The sequence below is a fragment of the Hipposideros armiger genome, unplaced genomic scaffold (assembly GCF_001890085.2).
Source record: "Hipposideros armiger isolate ML-2016 unplaced genomic scaffold, ASM189008v1 scaffold_554, whole genome shotgun sequence".
NCBI classification, from domain to species: Eukaryota; Metazoa; Chordata; class Mammalia; order Chiroptera; family Hipposideridae; genus Hipposideros; species Hipposideros armiger.
This window is the reverse complement of record NW_017731904.1, coordinates 345,978-365,361: the sequence shown is the minus strand read 5'-3', so window position 1 is coordinate 365,361 and position 19,384 is coordinate 345,978. Positions and strand designations below refer to the sequence as shown.

Here is a 19,384-nt window from a genome sequence, read left to right as displayed (position 1 = left end):
ACCCCTTTATCATTATTTAATGTTTTTGTCTTGTGTGACAGTTTTTGACTTAAAGTCTATTTTGCCTGTTGTAAGTATGACCACTCCTGCTGTCTTTGGATTACCATTGGCATAGAATATCTTTTCCAGTCCTTTCACTTTCAGCCTATGTGTGTCCTTAAATCTAAAGTGAGTCTCTTGTAGACAGCATGTAGTTGGATCTTGCATTTTTATCCATTTAGTTGTGCTATTTCTTTTGATTGTGGAGATAATCCATTTACATTTCAGTGATTAATGATAGGACAGTGCTTTATATTGCCATATTTTTCATTGTTTTCTATTGATCTTGCAGCTTTTTTTCCCCTCTTTTCCTCTCTTGCTGTCTTGCTTTGCATTTTTTTAATTTTTGGTAATAGCATATTTTAAACCCTTCTAATTTTCTTTTGTGTATCTTCTACAAGTAGGCATTTTCTTTAAAATGATCATGGGCCTAATATAGAACATCTTACATTTAAAACACTCTGAAGATGATAACAACTTAACTTCAATAACATACAAAAACTCTACTTTTTTCTTCTCCCCTCACCACAGTTTATTGATATCACAAATTATACCTTTTTATATTTTACATATTTTATAATTATAGTTTTTCATGTTTTTTACTTTAAATTCTATACCAGAGTTAAAAGTGGTTCATGCACCACCATTACAGCATTAAAATATTCTGTATTTATCTATATATTTATCTTTACTGGTGAGTCTCATACATTCATATGCTTTTAAGTTGCTATCTATTTTCCTTTCATTTCAACTTGAAGGATTCCCTTTAACATTTTTTGTAAGTCAGGTCTGGTGGTGATGAGCTCCCTCAAGCTTTTGTTTATCTAGGAAAGTATTTCTCCTTCATTTCTGGAGAACAGTTTTGCCAGATATAATATTCTTGATTGCCTATTTTTTTTTCTTTCTTTCAGATCTTTGAATATATTATTCTGCTCCCTTCTGGCCTGCAAGGTTTCCACTGAGATCTGCTGATAAACTTATGAGATCTCTCTTTTGAAATGGCAGGTTGCTTTGCTCTTGCTGATTTCAAAATTCTCTCCATGTCTTTGGCTTTTGATAGGTTTTCTTTAGTGTGTTTTATTCTGGTCTTCTTTAGGCCCATCCTAGTTTGGTCCATTGGGTTTCTTGAATCTAGATGTCCATTCCTTCACTACAATTTAGAAGTTTTTAGCCATTAGTACTTCAGATAAGCTTCCTGCCTTTCTATCTTCTCCTTCTGGGGCTCACATGTTGCATATGTTGATCCATTTGATGGTGTCCCATAAATCCCTTAGGCTTTCTTCACTCTTCTTCATTCTTTTTTTCTTTTTGTTCCTCTGACTGGATGATTTCAAATGGCCTATATGTGAACTCACTGATGCTTTCTTTGCTTGATGAAGCCTGGTCTTGAATTCCTCTAGTGATTTTTTTTTCTTTTTAATTTCAATTTAGTTATGGTAACAAATTTCCAAAATTCTTATGGTTCTTTTTTTTTGTATTTTCTTTGTTAATATTCTGGTTTTTTTTCATGCATCATTTTCCTGAGCTTGTTGAACATTTTCATGATGGTTGTTTTGAATTCTTTGTCAGGTAATTCATATACATCCATTTTTTAGGTCAGTTTCTAGAGATTTATTTTGTTCCTTTTGTTGGTACATAATTCCCTCTTTCTTCATGTGATTGTTACTTTGCATTGGTATCTGTGCATTAGAAAGAATATCCACCTCTCTCAGTGCTTATGGATTGGCTCCATACAGGGAAAGAATATCACCAATCATCCCAGCTACAGATTCTAGGGGTTTTTCAAACCTTTTTTGTAGGTGCATCTTCTCTGGATTTTTGTGTTTAAATTCGCAATTAGAGAAGTTTGCTTCTTTCTTCAGGAGCTTGTAATCTCTTATTCCATCTAGTGACTGTCTGTGCCACTGCAGGTTCACTGGTGCTCTGGTAAGCTGTCCAACTCTTTTTTTGTTCTCAGCTACCCCCAGAAATCTAGGGTATGCCAGGTCCCATCAGGATTCTGAGTGAAGTGAGACAGAAACCAGTTCCTCATACACGTCCATGAAAAAGCCCAATGCACATTCCATTCTTCCTGTTCCCCTCTCCCTCCACCTCCACCAAGAGGCCACCAAGCTGAATCTGCCTCTCTGCTGTCCCACAGACCCTCTGGAGTAGCAGCAAGCTGCCTGGCTCTATTTTGTTCTCAGTGGCCCATGGTTCCCAGGCATGTAGAGTATATCAGATCCTGTCACCTCTCTAAAACAGGCAAGACAGAAACCAGTCCCTCAGGCAATCCCCCAAAAGCTGGAAAATTGGACACATACTCCAACTCTTTCTCTCCCCAGGGAGAAGTCAGGATTTGGGGGTTTTCTCCTATTTATTGTGCACTCAGCTAGGTGGGAAGGACAGTGATAAGCGAGTATGTACTATTAGTTCAAACCATCACCTTTGTTCTCAGAGGTCCCAATCTGGCACCCGTTTTTATACAGCACTTAGTTTCAGGCAAAATAGAAACCAGTCCTTTGGATAGCTCCCTCAAATGTCTGAATGTTAGATGTATGTTCTAGCCTTCTCTTCTGCACCCCGGGGAGAACCTGGGAGTTGAGAGTTTCCTTCTGATATTCTGAGGGAAGGGCTGTGGAAAACGAGCACCATGAATTTTCCTACTGATTTCTATGTGGCTGGTTTTGCACTTGTCTGCAGTGCAGGAGCCTAACTTTTTTTCTGGATTTTTCACAAAAGGAATAGATCTATGTATTACCATTGAATTGGTGTCTCTCTGTAGGTAAGGAGGATCTGGGGCTTCCTATTCTGCCATCTTGTTGACATCTCCCAACATGAATTCTTAAAGTAGTTTTTAAAGCACACTTATACACTCAAACAAGTTATCATTTGACTTTTAACTATAAAAATAAATGACCCATATAGAAAACTGGCTCCTTGATAGTGTTGAGCTTATTGAATCAATGTTGTTGTTTCTTTTCAGCTACAAAGCATTTTCTTTTTCCTGTGGGCTTACATATGCGGGAAAGAAGTTGTGCCAAGTGAGAAGCTGCAGAAATATTCCAGTCAAAAAATTGTTTTTTTTCTTGGTGAACTGGAATGAAATGTAAGTTTAATCTTCATTCTGGCAGGACCATTTATCTAATAAAGATCAGGGGCTGGTTTGTTTTTGTTTTTTTTGTTTTTTAGTGAAGCATGTGATTTAAAAAAATGTTGCCAGTTGATTTGATTCAGTGTTGTGATAAATATGCTAGGGCTAATGGATAACTGTTCAATTCAACGGATTAAAAATCCATTTAAAAACCTAGACAAGTGTCCAATCCACATTATCCAACTGATCAAAGAGGGAAATTGAAAAAAAAAAAGAGAATCATTAATCATTCACAGACTGTGGACAAAAGGAATGCCTTCATTTAGAGTTGCAGGAAAGTAGATTCTAGATATAACAAAGATTAAATAAATTACCAAATAATATATGTAATCTCCATTTTCCCACAAAAGCCAAATACAAATTTGTTTAAACAATCAAGTTTTTTGACAATAATTATCTATGGATTGTCTAAACTGTCATCTAATTTGGGGTGACTGCCTCCTATGTCTCCATTTTATAGATTTATTGTATCAATAAGGAAAAGTACATTCTTGACATTGTCCATGTCTGCCCCCTCTCCTCTGTTTGCCCACACCTCAAGCCCTTACCCAGAATCTCAGGGGCTCATAGGCCCCATCTATGGCTCTTTTCATGGTTACTGATTGATTCTTTTCCTTGCTGTTCCTATGACGCTACCCTGCTATCTCTCAGTCATTTCTCTGGGGTCTCCACTGCTCACTTGTAGCCAATTTTCTTGCCACCTAAAGTAGAAAATAACTCCTCAGTCCACTCTTCATCAGCCCTTTCAGAAGGTCTGGCTTACCTGGGAAATAATTTGACTCCCAATATTGTACTTTCCTATTGACATATTGCCAACATTTCTAGGAGTCTTATAATGATGTTAGATAACACCATTTATCCCACTCTTAGTGTTATCTCAATCAATGGAGACATATCCTGAGACTTAACATGCAATCTTTAATTCTGACATACTCCATGGTTCTTCCCATCCCAGGGTAATCCTCCTTATTCCAGGAGTGTGACAACATTTATCTCCCCTTCATTGGTTAAGGTTCTTAATTCCTTTGACCAAATACCTGAACGTCAGTTAAAAAACCCCATTCCATTGCACAGAATCAGCTCTATTTGTAAAATTCTTCAGTGGTCCTCCAATTTCTATAAGGTAAAGTGCAAATCATTTAGCATAGCACACAAGCCCCTCTGTAGTTTGGCCCTGTCTATTTCTGAACCTTTATCTCTGGAGTTAGGCCCCCTCCTGCTCCTGTACCCAGCCACTCTCTATATCTGATCTACTTACAGTAAATATAAACCAAAAAAATGACACTTCTACTAAGGGTCCACAGTCTGTCAAGAGCACAATGCCTTTACTGGCCACCTCGGCAACAACTAATTGTACGTCAAGACACTCTTCCACCTTCTCCATAAACCCTTTCCTGTTTTAGTCAAATAAATTTCATTTGTTCATTGGTCTAAACCTCAAACTATGCCCTTATGGTCCTTTATTGAATGTGTTTGTTCATATTTCTGTTTGTTTCTGCTAAATTATAAACATATCTTTTGTTTTTGTTTTTTATTTAAAAGTTTTTTCATTCTATCTCTAGCAACTAACACAGCACCAGACAGAATAAGAGTCCAGTAAGGGTTACTGGGCAAATAAATGAATTCCATGTAATCAGTGACTCCTCAAAAATGTTATTAACCTGCTCAATTACTAAAATTATTTCTGAATTAATTAAAACTTATTCCTGGCTGTTTCAAAAACTCAGATTCACTTTCAAATGACAGCTATATTCCAGCAATTAAACAATTCAAGAGAAAAAAATCTAAATCTAAAGTCAATTTCAAAGAAAAAAAATCTCAAAATAAATTGAAAATCTTTAGTGTTGTTGGAATAACTGCATTGATATATTTTTTCTCTTCCTTCAAGACCACACAAGTGTTGTATTTCCTGTGAGAATTTCTTTGATATTCCCAGTAGTTACTCAATCCAGCATTATTTTCATTTTATATTATGTCCATTAAAAATATGTATTTGCCATTTTCTAGGTACCTAGAGAATTCTTCATATATTTTATCAATATGTGCCATCACACTGTAATTGATCATACATTTAACTACTGGACTGCATACTTAAGGACAGAAACTGTGTTGTTTAATAAGACGGGCATAGATTTTTGACCACCTATTATATTCCAATATCATAACATAGTGCACATATATATTATCTCAACAACAAAAATACATAGAAATCATAAAATTGATATTTATGAAGATTAATTAACTTGCCCCGGACTCCATAACCAATAAATGGCAGAGCTAGTGTTCATACCCACTCTGACTCCAAAGCTGATGTTTCACTGTGATTTCCAAACTGTTTCTCACAACACACAACATCTTAGGTAGAGTATTTATATTCTACAAATAGTTCTCATATCTTCAGTTAATAAAACAAAACAAAACTGTACTCTATTCTTCTACCAACAGCCACCCTCTTGTTTTTTTGTTTGTTTGTTTGTTTTTCTCTGCTTTGCAGCAAAACCTTTCCAAAGAGTTGTCTATAATTACTTTCTTTCATTTTTTTCCTCTGCGCTAAAACATATTCCAGTCAGGCTTTCATTACCTCTGCTCTCTGAAATTGCCCATTAGAGCCACCGGTGACACGCATAACAAAATCTAACGTTTGTTTCTCAGTCTTCATCTTACATGATCTAATAGGAAGAGTTGTCACGGTTGATCTCACCCTCCATCTTGAAATATGCTGTCCACTTGGCTCCCACATTCTTTTAGCCTTCCTCCTCCCTCATTGGACATATCTTCTCCATCTTCTTTTCTTCTTTCAGACTGATAATGATCTTATCCCTTAAGCCTCTTCTCTGTTGTATCTATCCTTACTCTTCTAGTTTTCTCTTATAGTCATGTAGCTTTAGTGTCATCTATATGTCAACAACTCCCAAATTTATATCACCACCCTAGGCATCAGTCACAAATTCAACATGTCTAAGACTAAACTCTTGATCTTACATTTCAAACATGTTCCACCCATGGATAGCCACTCCAGATATAATTTCCAGCTCCAGTTTTCAGGTCAAATCCTTAACCAGAATCTCCCTCTCTCAAACCCTGTGTCCAGGAAATCCTGCTGTCTTTCACCTCAAAATATTTCCAGAATATTACTTCTCATCATTTTCATTGGTCTAGACCACCATCATCTCTCCTGTATTACCTCAGTAGCCATATAATGGTCTCCCTACTTCCCTTAGACTTTTATAATCTTTCTCACAAAGCAGCTAAAGGGTCTTTTTTCAAAATATAAGTCAAGCCATGTCATTATTCTGTTTAAAAATCTGTTTCACTCAAACAAAAGTTGAAATCTGTACAATGGTCTATTGTTATATGTCAGTATTAATAGAATTCAAAATGATGTAACCTTTTAAGTCTCCCATTTCACTATCAAAAACTTACTCTGGTATTAGGAAAACTGTCTCATATAGAAGAAAAAAATGTGTTTAAGAAAAATTTAATGTTTATTCATTTTTTAAATAGTAGAGTAAGGTAGACAGGCTTAAAATTTCAGGTCTGTGCCAGCTGCTTCTGCTTGAATAAAAAGAAACAATCTGACTTCACTTATTCAATTGCCTCTTACAGTATTTTTCTTCCTTTTTTTAATCTAAAAGTTTATTCCTTTGATTTTTCAATAGCCGTGTAGAAGTTACAAAAAGATTTCCCAGTGAATGTGAGATTATTCTGGCTTTAAAAATCTATATATATATTGAAGAAATGAATAAATAACTATTTAGAAAGCATGTATTCTTACCCCAGAATTTTTTATTAATAAAAATGACAGAATCAAGATTGTCAGTAACTATCCACTGTAACTTATTGAATTTTTGTCATTTTTGATATGAAAATCTCACTAATTAGTGAAGTTATACATGAAGCAGCTAGAGTCAATGAGAAAAAGAACATTCTAGATTATGTGAGGAATAAAGTGAATTTATAGATTCCATCCTAACAGAGAAACATGAAAACTGAATAGAAAGTCAATTACAAGAAAAAGAGAGAACATTCAAGAAATTACTATGCATTTCTCAGGATTATTAACATCTTATGCTGAGTTTCAGAGCTTCTTTTAAGCTGAGAAATGTGCCCACATTATCTTTTTTGTTGTTGTTGTTCTGGTTTTTTTTTTTTTTTTAGCTGAGCCATCCTGCTACCTATTGGCAGCTTAGCGGTGTGCCCACATTATCTTAAATGAATATTACAAGTATTAAAGAATACGAAAGAAAATACTTTTAGTTTTAGCTATCTAAATGTGTAACAATTTAATTTTTAATAATCTAAACTTTGCTAATCTTGAAAAATGGAATTTCTTTACTCTAGTGAATAATGAATACAATGCTGATATGCAACCTACCATTTGCCACATATTATGTTATGGAATAGTCATTCGATTTCATGGATAAGGAACAATAAGGCTTAGAAAGGTTAAATTCATTTCTCAAGGAAGAACATCTTATTGGTCATAGAGCCAATACTTGAATGCAGATATATCCAGACTCATCCTCTCCACACATACCTTACATATTGACATCACAGAGTTATTATTAATTCAATGGCATCATGCTCTGAACTACATAGTTCAGTTAAAGTGTCCACTGTAACATAATACAGAAGCCTGGAACTCATCTGTAATTCTTCATTGTCCTATTCCAGTAATATGCTGTCAGTCAAATATTAATTGTCCATTTTATCTCTAAAATAGTTCTTGTCTTTCCTTTTGTTAGCTGCCTTATTACCACCCTGGATCTGGACCTCTTCATCTCTGGGAACAGCATGTTGAAGAGAGGGATGTGTACTTCCTCAAAATTAGTTATGGTCACTGGACTGAACTAAGGGGATCACCAATGTCTTATTTGACACCCTGAGTTAAGGAATGCTCCCTAGTATCCAGATCAGACAGCCAACTCCTAGTGTGAGAAGACGCTTACTATTACCTGAGGCCTCAGTTGGGCCAACCTCAGTCAGCACCATCCAATTGGACAATAGGCTTTGGTCATCAATGGTCTTCCAATACTCATCCACTGCTTAAACAAATTGACATCAAAGTTCAACTGGGTATTACAAGGCCAGTGGATTCTGTTCATACTTCTCATATCTAACACCATCAGATCTCATCCAGTAGAAGCTGCCCCATTTGCTCTTCCAGTCACTTTTCTCTTTCTCCTTCCCATCCTTTTGTGAGTTTATTTCCACGAATCGTCCCCTGTCTTCCTATCTCTGTTTCAATTTTCCCACTTCTCTCTAGCATTCTCACTTTCTAGTATATATAGTCCCCCGCCTCAGCCTCTTGAAATACATGTCTTTCATTTTCTTGTCTCACAAACACATCTCATCTAAAAACCATACTTATCCTGAGGCTTTTATAATAGAAATAACTGAGGTGACTCCAGAAAGGAAAGAAAGGTAGCCTTCTCTCTTTCCACCATTAGGGACCCCAGATCACACTCTCAAGTTTCTGTCAAAAGTCCTTCTTAGACACTTATACCAGCCAGGTTTACCCTTCCCATCCTTACAGTATCATTTATAACCTTCTAGACATTCTCTTACATATATATACCAATGGCTTTAATACCCAAACTCAAGTTTTTCCCACCATTAGCAGTCCTATGTTTATCTCTGGCCACTTTTTTTTTTTTTGCACCTATATACAATTCATCCAAGGTCTGAGTTTAGAGTTCCTTGACCTTAACACATCCAGAAATCGTATGTCTGTTACATTTCTGCAATCATCCTCCAAATTCCTGGGATCTCATCATAACCCAGAATAGTCCACATCTAAAATTGTAAACAATTCTCTATACTTTTGTCTCTCTCATTGAGATATTTTCTTTTGCCATTAGGAAAAAGGTTGAATTCCTTTGCCTGTTACACACAGTTCTTAAGTACCTGTCTTTCTAATTGCATCCTCTATAACATCCTGTATAACTTGATTGTGAGTGGCTAATTGTCTATGAGCCACTAATCATTTATCAGCTATTCTTAATATTTTCATGTATATAAACCCTTGTCCATGTGTTTTTCTCAGAATATTCTTTTCTAAATCTCCATCTGATTATAGCCAACTTACTCTTTAAGACCCATTTCAGGTTATTTTGCCTTCCCCCATTCTCTAAGACAATGTTAACCATTTCTTTTCTCTGTGCTTACAAATAATAAATGCTCAAGATATTGTAATTTTAAAAAATAAGCTTACATGTAAAAATTATAATTATAGCAATCTCCATTGACTTGAGTAACCAGTCTCATTGCTGTATATATTTATGCTCTATTTCCACAAAGATTAAGCACAAAGTTTCAAGAGGATGCCTCAATTCAAATATTTAAATAGCTTTATCACATAGCATTATATTATAAGGAAATATTTATGAAAATATCATTGTAGTTGAGTAGGTAATCGGCTTTCTTTTATTTTAAGGATCAATTTTCCTCTTGAACTAAAGTCACTTCCAAGGGAATCCATGCTCACTATAAAACTGTTTGGGATTATCTGTGCAACCAACAATGCAGAATTACTGGCCTGGACTTGTCTTCCCTTGTTTCCAAAAGAGTAAGTATATAATGTGTAATTAATAAAGTTCTCATCTCAAGAAAACCTCCTTGGAACTAAATATTTTGCAGTATATGGCATAATGAGAAAATTAAGAAGGTATTTTATCTTAAAATTGAGGTAGCTCAATATAAATCATAATTAATAAAAGTGAGACTGAAAAGCACAATGTATAAATGGCTTTGAGAACAGGACTCATGTTCAACTTGTGCACTGGACCATTTACAATAATGAAAAAGTACTTGCATGACCCATTACAATTGATTTTCCTTCTCTAACCAACCAATTTCTCTGCATTTAATACTTCAAAATTATTTAGCTCAATACTGCCACCTAGAAACAATGCAAATCATGGAATTCTGGCTGAAATAAAATTATACAATTGAACTGGTTTATTGACCTTTTATTGCCAAGAAGAAATATTTGGTAACTTTAAGGTGATATATTTCAGAAAAGTAAGCCAACTATGAGTTTAGATAGTCTATTAGAACTAATGGACTTGGCAAAATTAACTGATCATTTAATCATAAGGATTTGGAACTATTAATACTTAGAGTATTTGATAAAGTTAATTACATTTTCTATGCTATTAAGGAAAAACATATTTTAAATAAATCAGCTTAGTTATTTTTCACATGGCAAGACATGTTTTAGAATCAAATTGTAAAATACAGGACTTTTGGAAAATTAGAAACTATATTGTTATTTTACTATTGTTATAAAAAATGTTTTCGCCCTGCTGGTTGAAATGTTTGGTAATACAAATATGTTGAGAAAATTCTTCATCACTTTTTAGTTCCCACATTTAGTCAATATAAATAAGTTATCATCAAAACAATCAAGATAAATCTTTAAAATTGCCTTTGTTGGATTAATTTTGATGTACTGTGTGTGTGTCTGTCTGTGTGTGTGTGTGTGTGTCCATGTGCACATATTCGCATGTTGCTCTATTATTTGTTTTCATGCTATAGCTTATTTCCACGTATATGTTTCTTGAGGACAGGGAAAGGATTTATTTCTGTAATTCTATCATCTAACATAGTACCTCTTACAAATAGGCAATAATTAGAGGTTTGTTTAGTAAACTGAATTGGGAAAAAAATCAATTCCTATAAGAGATTTAGATGGAAATAAAATTTCAAAAGCCTATAACAAACAGTTTTAACTTAAAAGTAATACCAACTGCTGCTGGCAGATATTTGAAAAATATGATTGGTGGGCTAAGAATTTTTATTATTTTCTCACTAGGAGCACCTATGCAGGTGCCCTTTCTTCTCATGAGTGAGTTTCTTTAAAGTTTCAACTGCAGCATTTGTAAAATCTAGCGTTGTTTGTAGAATCATATTTCTAGCTATTCACTGAAAAAATTCCATCCATTTCATTCCTTTCTATCATCTGACACACTACTTTGTATGTAATAGGCAATCAATAAATGTTAAATGCATAAAATGTTGGAACATTTTTGTCTTTCAAACTAATATTCGAGACCTTTTACTAGATAGTTATAAAAGTACTGCGTCCATGTTGTTTTGTCATATATCAGTCACCCCTGGTAAACATTTTATATGCCAGTGATCATAGATGGTGGTCATCTTTAAGTAATGCCATTTGGGACTAATACTAGGCTAGGTGGTGTTTCCCTAAAGGAAAGTGTCAGGATGATGAGACATCACATCAGAACACATAAGTTATTTCAAAGAGCACTTCAAAAAACATTTCCAAAAGACTATTTCTCATGAAAATCAGCAAATCTGCCTCTCTCCTGGGCTAAACAATTTAAAGAAATCCAGTTCTTTTTGAGAAATCAGAAATCCATCATTGGGGCAATTGGGGAGATGTTATAACTCCCACTGTGCTATCATTGCTCCAAGCTACAGAGATTCTAACTCAATTCATTTGATGCTGATATTTCCAGATTAGAGCAAATAGGCCACTTAATTTCATTTTCTTTCACAGAATGATCCCTGCCCATAATCATTTTGTATTGAATCTGTCATTTATTACAGTTTGAATTGCTTATACCTAGCCATGTAGAGTTGTAATAAGCACTTAAGTCTTTATTTTTTCCAACATATATACCACCTGAAATATGCAGTATTTAGGCCTCCTATCTCATCATGATTTCCAGAAGTCAGTTTCAGAAAAACAAGTGGTGACTACGCGCATATGTATCAGTTATGGCTGCATCAAGAATGTCTACACATAAAAATAAACTGACATTTTCAAGCACACAAACTCACCTTCAGGCCTATAAAAAATAAGTCATAAGTATAACACAAAAGTAAAATTTTGCCCACAGAAGTTTTATAATCCTCTCTTTTGCAGATAGGACTTCAAGTACATCTATACTGTATTCACAGTGTCTCCTCACTGCAGTAAGCAAGTGTTATTCTTACCTCAACAACTTTTATGACCTCCCTTTCCTACTCAAATTCAAAACTAATAGTGTAATAGTTACTTCGCATTTCTAGATTGTGGTAATTTCCTTAAATGCAGAGATTCTCAGCTTTGAATGAACACTCTCTTGGGGAGACCATCAACACTCTTCTAATCTTAATTCCACGCATCCTCCTCCTCATGTTTTCTATTTACAAAAGTCTATGGAAATTCATTCTCTCCTCTGTGCTTGCAATATCTAGAAAGGTGTTTAGGTGCAGTCCATTATCGAAAAGTAAGTTAGCCAATGTCAAGCACACAGGGAGCCCAAAGAATGGTGCTGAACATCCTTTCATCCTTGGATTGCCTTAAAGTATATTTTATAGCAGTCTCAGTTGGACAGCTAGAAGTTCATTCTCCCTGTGCCTTTTGCCTGATACATACTCTCATATACACACTTGAGTTAAGTGTTCTGACTTCATTCTGCCCTCCGTGTATCAGGGTTAAGGCCATGGTGACTGTCGATCCAGACGGTATCCAAGGCGAGAAATGACAAATACTGACAGTTATTCTTGCATCATCTCATCCTCTGTAGGAATCAGCTTAGATCACTCAGTTTTTCAGAGTTAAGCATGGCCAAGACATAGAAGGCCATAAATATAACTCATTACGTAACTTAGATGCAAAGAAAAATGCAACTAATATATCACAATTTTCCTCATGCCATCCGCCCTGCAACTAATGAGGAGGAAAAACTTTCCACTGATGACATCAAAAATTAGCCAACTCAGTAATTTAAATACTTCTTTTAGAAGTATGCTGTCTCTTTTGGATAAAATACTTAGCCATTCAATTATCCCCCTGACACCCTGATTCTCTTCCTAAGAGGATATCTGGATCAGAAAAGAAAATGATTCTTTGGCCTGGTGACTTCTGATATTCAAATCAAAGGCGCTTTTTAAGCTGGTGGCTACCTGTTATAGGTAGTTTAACTTGTGATTGGTGCTCTACCAGCTTGATCAGAGATTCCTGACACTCCCTGGGTGGTGTGGGCTTTTGCAGGCGCCATAGACCCATGTGAGGTTTACCTGAGAGTCCCATTTGACCTCAGCATCTTATTCTGACCCTATTCCAGAGGCCCCTTATCCCCACCATGTGACCTCCTTCTGGAAGCCCCCACATTCAGGTATCTTTAACTGTTTCTAGATCACATCTTTTGTATATAGAAACCAAAGAAGTCCCAACAAAGCGACACTTGGGAGTTCCTTCTGCCTGCTTGCCATGTGGTCCCAAGTGTAAGGTCATGTCAGAAGTTGGTACAGGAGCAGCTCAAAAGGTGACTTCCTTCCATGATCTGAAATACGGAGCACAAAAAGGATGCCCCTCTGCCTTCGGCATAAGCTATAGTCACTTATCTAACTCTCCCTGACCATCTGCATTCCAGAAGATGGGGAAATTGGGACATTTTGTCTGCCATGCTCACTCTGTTCCCTCTTTCTTTGTCTTCTGTTTCCCACCATCCCAAATAGCCAGAAAGTGGTGGCCTCTTCTTTGTGGCATTCTTCATCCAATATGCCACATCCTTACTCCTGTTGACCCTTTATCATGGACGAGAATATTTTCTGTGAATGCTGTGGAGAACATTGATATCTGAGCCCTCCAAGTTTGGTGTCAGACCTCCTTTTTTGCATTCTGACTGAAACTAATCCAAAACTTTTCCCAAGCACATGGATACTTTAGACCATGTTGGGGTAGGCTAAATATTCCAAAAGACAAAAGGGAAAAACACATTAATAATTTTTCTAATTTTTACCCCAGTAAGCTAATTTTTGGCTTGCTAATATTGGCCCCCTGGTATTACTATATGAAACCAAGCCAAATCAAACCAAACCACAAGTTTCTCCAGATGAGGGAGAGCTGGAACAGAAGGATAAAGAAGACTCAAAATTCATTCTGCTAGGAGAACATTATTGGGTCATATAAAAATATCTGTCCAATAGTGTTTATAAATTATACTTCTATGGTCAGATACTTCCTAACAATATCTTTAGATATGGAAAATAAAGAAGGCAGAACTCAGAAAACTAAAAGTTTAAAGAAAGCTTTATTTGCTGGATTTTTTTTCCATCATCTTTTGCATAGTGTCTGTTAAATGGCAAGATAGAATTCTGTGTTGTTTTCAAAAAGACTCCTCTGATGCCTGAAAGTTCCTTATAAACTTAAATTTAATTTTGTTGACTTTCAGTACTACATTTTTAATTTGGTATATTAAAATCAAAGACTGCTCTCAGTGATCATTGGTACAGTTTACCAATAATCTAATTCATATACACAGCAAGTTACAGCTTCTTTTTCAATTCCTATAAGGATCTGTGGATTTGGATGTTACCTAAGCTGTCAAAACCATCCATGAATGCTTCCTGTTTAAGGTCTTTCCTGTATATACTCTCATTTACTATGGTAATTTACAATATATTTTCAAAGATTCAGAATATGAATAATCTTTCTATTTATGTATAAAGAAGCATTTCCTCTGTAAGGTCCCAAAAGTGTTTTGATTCTGCAGATCATATGCTCATTTAAATCTTTTCTTTCGATAAATTTAGAACTCACATCTTTAAAGATGCCCAGGGAATTCAGTCACTATGTGTGTGTGGTGGGGGGGAGGGGGTGGCAGGAGGGAGGATGTTCTAAAGAGTTAATATCTTTATTGACTTAAGGCAGTCATGACTCCAAGAATATAAATCTGAGAATCTTAGTTCCATCTTGGATCAACATTGTTGGAAATTAAAAATAAATGCTACCTGTTACAAACCACTGTGGAAACAATTTTGTCATGTAGAAAATGAATGTGGACATCTATAAACATAGTCATGCATGTGGTGTATTAGAAATGAACTATTAACCCATATCTAGGTTTATAGGATATTGTATTTCTCTTCTTGCTATTGAATGAAGCCACTAAGATAGCTGATTATGTTTATATTCCAAAATAAAACATTACAGATAATGACAGTTTCCCTCAAGAAGTTACTTCTGTATATCTGTATGTGTTGTCTTGCAGCAAATCCATTCTTGGGTCTATGCTATTCAGCATGACATTACAGAGTGAGCCTCCCATAGAAATGATCGCTCCGGGAGTGTGGGATATAAGTCAGCCATCCCCAGTGACCCTGCAGGTAAGTGCCAAGCTATGAGATGAAAGTACTCAGGGCTAGTATTGGTTGATAAGTAGCTCGCTGTCAATTACAGGAACAATTTTCTTCTAGGATCACACATTTTAATAGTCTTCTTTTCCTCCAGCCACTGGGATTTGTAAAAGCTCCACGGCTTTTACTTTCAATTCAGTACTCTTAAAGTACTTTTCTCTCAGCTTATATAAGAGCAAGTTCAAGCTATTCTCCATCCAACACAATCAAGAGGGAGAGGGATGGAGTGTCGCCATCAGTAAACTCACTATGTGCATTTATTTTTTTCCATTGTCTAAAAACAGTCATTGGTATATACTAACTTGGCACCTTACTCACACCTGCTTCTATATTGTATCATGTTCCTTAAAATCTATTTTTATTGTACATTTCCTAAATGACTATCAATTAGCTGAGTGATGACAGAGAAGCTGCAAATAAAATCCAAATCCATCTATTATACTTTCTTTTTCTCTTAAAGTCTCTCTACTTTCTGTGATTTGTGATCATGAATGAAAGGTGGTTAATGATTCCAGGCTTTAGTTCTCACTGCTGAGAGCTCCTTATTTGTCCATGATTATAAATGATCATATTGGTCAGATACCTGAAGCATGGTCATTCCCATACATGGGAATGTAGGGAATATGGACTTCCCATTCCCATAGGAAAAACTGGAAACTGCTATGTGGGCAGCACACTAGAAAAAGATTTCTCAACCTGGACACTATTGACATTTTAGACCAGATAATTATTTGTTGTGGGGGCTGTTATGTGCATTGTAGAATATTTAGCAGCATCTTTGGCTTCTACTCACTAGATGCCAGTAGCACCTTCCCCATTCTGATAAACATGCCTCCAAGTATTGTCACATGTCCTCAAGAGATAAAACTGCCCTCAGGTAAGGATTGATGCCCTAGAGCAGGGGTCGGCAAACTGCGGCTCGCGAGCCACATGCGGCTCTTTGAGTACGGTCCATCTCAAAAGTTTGCTGACCCATGGAATAGCCAATCCTGTCCCTCACAACAATTTAAAAATTATTCGAGAGCCATAAATACATTTTTACATAATTGCCATTATGTAAATATCCTTTAAAATTTTATAAATAAAACTATGATAGTTTTATTTTCATTTTCAATTTTACTTCAGAGCCACATGTATGTACCCAAAGAGCCGCATGTGGCTCGCAAGCTGCAGTTTGCTGACCCGTGCTCTAGAGGAAGCTAATGGCTCTTAAATTGCTAGGTTTGGGGTAAGGGATGTGAGGGACAAAGGTTAGCAAAATGAACAACATGTTGAAAATGGAAGACAAAAGTAATGCTAATAAAAATGTGACTTCCACTCTGAAGGGGGCGGAAGTCCCCACCAAATGGTAGCCAAAGATCCACTTCTAATCCACAGACACAATGATTAAAAAGAGTAGTTGTTCAGGTTAGATCTTGGCACAATCATAGACACTCAACAATTGATGGCGTACTGATTGGTAGATGTTCCATTGTAACAAGACAACTACCTTCCTTTAAAAGGATGAATGTATTTTTTCTCAGACTGTTATATTTCTTGCCAGATACAAACCACGTCAGCTTCACAAAAATCTTCCAAGTCTGATCACTGCCAGAGCTTTGTGGGTATAAATTCACGATTATAGAAACCTTTAGTGACAGTGATAGGTGTGGGAGAAGTAAGGGATACTATCAGATGAGACGCTCCTTGATTCTTCTCAGATGAAGGGAAAAGCTGCTTTAGGAACACAGACCCTGGTAAGTGGAATCTGAAGAAAAGGTTCAAGTATTTAACAGCAGCATAGATTTCCAAGTAGACACCTGGAGCCATAACCAAATTTATCTTCCAAAAGAGAGAGGCCTGTAAGTACTCAACAGTATGCAAAAACGTTAGATTATTTGATTTATACAAAATAATTTCCAATGGTATAGACAGAAAAAAGGAAACTTCTCAGAACATTTTTAATTGGTGATGAAATATACAAAATAAAATAAGAGTTATAAAAGCATTAAAGTTAAACCCTTAATAACCAGTATTACTCTAATAATTATATACAACTAAATTTAGAGCAAAATTTCTTAACATAAATATTATGAGATGGTAAGGAAGTTAGAAGCAAGTTCTTCATCAAGTGTTTGTATTAAGGAGTCAGCATGTGTCTCAGAAAAAGACATCAGACTGTGAATTTGGAAATCTGGATTTTAGTCTTAGCTCTTTAACAGAAAATTTTCTGTGAACAAGTCACCTAACCTTCTATTTTCTCCACTATACAATGAAAGTATTATAGTATGCCTGTCCAAGTTATTTCAAGTCTGTAATTTTTTTACTGTCTTTATCAGATGGGCAGCTACTGCATACTGTAGCCAACACAGTATGACAGGAGATAAGATATGTCACAGAACCCAATTCCTTCAAGTCAATCATTGGGGGTGGGGGGTAGGGGGCTCAATGGCTGATGTGCTGACTGTAAGCAGTGGATAGAGTGAAGTAGATCTGAGTTCAGAAAAGGAGACAGATTATTGCATGATTGCATCAACCTGAGCCTCCCTCAACCTCCTGCCTTTCCCCCAATAGAATCTAGTGGCTGTGTCACATTTTAAGAGCTAAGACAGAGTGGCTTTAGTTAATGTTTCTCTTGTTCCATTCTATATTTCTTTACTTCCTTACATCCCTATTCATGTTACATTCATTATATCCTGGATTATATGTCCTCACCACACTTAACTGTTGTCAAGGAACCCACTAATTCCTATTTGCCAAATCCAGTGGTGGTTTTCAGACTAACCTTCTCCCTGCAATTTTTGGCCTGATCTCTGCCCCATTACAAACACTCTTCTCTTCTGGCTTTCATGCTACTGTTCTCTTAGGTTCCACACTCCTCTCTGATCATCCTTTTTCTGTCTCCTTGTCAGGCTCCCCTTCTGCTAGTCCTCACTGTTGACAGTCCTCAAGGGTTCCATCTGCTGTTCATTGCTATTGTTAGTACACATAACCTCCTTGGGGGAATTTCTTAAAAAGCAGTTTAGTGGTTTCCTGAGGGTAAGGGGGGAAAGGGGTGGTAGAAGAGATAAAAGGGGATCAAGTATATGGTGATGGAAGGAGAGCTGATTCTGGGTGGTGAACCTGCAATGTGATATATAGATGATGGATGATGCATTATAGAAATGTACACTTGACACATATAATTTTACTAACCAATGTCACCCCAATACATTTTAATTTAATTTTTTTAAAAGCTATATTGTGATATAATTCACAAACCATACAATTCTTACTTTTAAAGTGCCCAATTCAGTGGTTTTTAATATTTTCAGAGATAGGTACCACTCATTACCACCATAGATTTTTAGAGCATTTTTATCACTTCAAAAAGAAATCTCATAACCTTTAGCTATCACCTTCTATTCTCCCATTTTCTTCAACTCTAAACAACTACTAATCTGCTTTATGTTTTTATAGATTCACCTATTCTGCATATTTTATGTAAGTGGAATTATACAATATGTGGTCTTTCGTGACTGGCTTCTTTCACTTAGCATAATGTTTCAAAGTTCATCCATGTAGCATCTGTCAGTATTCCTTCCTTTTTTTAACAAATAACATTACACTGTACAGATATACCATACTTTATCCATTCATCAGTCAATGTGCATTTAGATTGTTTTCAGCTTTTTACTATTAAGAATAGCACTGCTATGAACATTTGTGTACAAGTTTATGTATAGACATTTTTTGCACATACTTGACATTTGTTTTATCACATATGTTTACCAAAAAAATACAGACTTAAAAAGTAAAAGGAAAAAAAAAACACTGTTATTTCTACCTACTAGAGAAAGCTACTATTAGCATGTTAATATGTATTTTTATAGCTCTTTTCCTATAAGTGTGTGTGAATGTGCACACATACAACACATACACATCCAGGACTTTTTACAATAAGACATTACATCACAAAAAGTGTTTTGTAACACGATTTCATCACTTAATAGATTCTGTGCATCCTGTCATATCAATACTTCAGTATACATTTCCTGGCTGCATGAATATTCTATTTTGTAAAATAAATAAATTCTACTC

At 35.7% G+C, this 19,384-nt stretch overlaps 1 protein-coding gene across 1 annotated transcript in view; it reads left to right on the top strand.

Annotated features, from left to right (window-relative positions):
- PIK3C2G (phosphatidylinositol-4-phosphate 3-kinase catalytic subunit type 2 gamma) overlaps positions 1–19,384 on the top strand; it is a 310,994-nt gene that overhangs the window by 98,371 nt on the left and 193,239 nt on the right. Inside the window, exons 12-13 of the mRNA XM_019623621.1 lie at positions 9,609–9,740; positions 15,181–15,295. Of these exons, the coding sequence (XP_019479166.1) occupies positions 9,609–9,740; positions 15,181–15,295 (247 nt within the window). The remainder of the gene's footprint in view (positions 1–9,608; positions 9,741–15,180; positions 15,296–19,384) is intronic.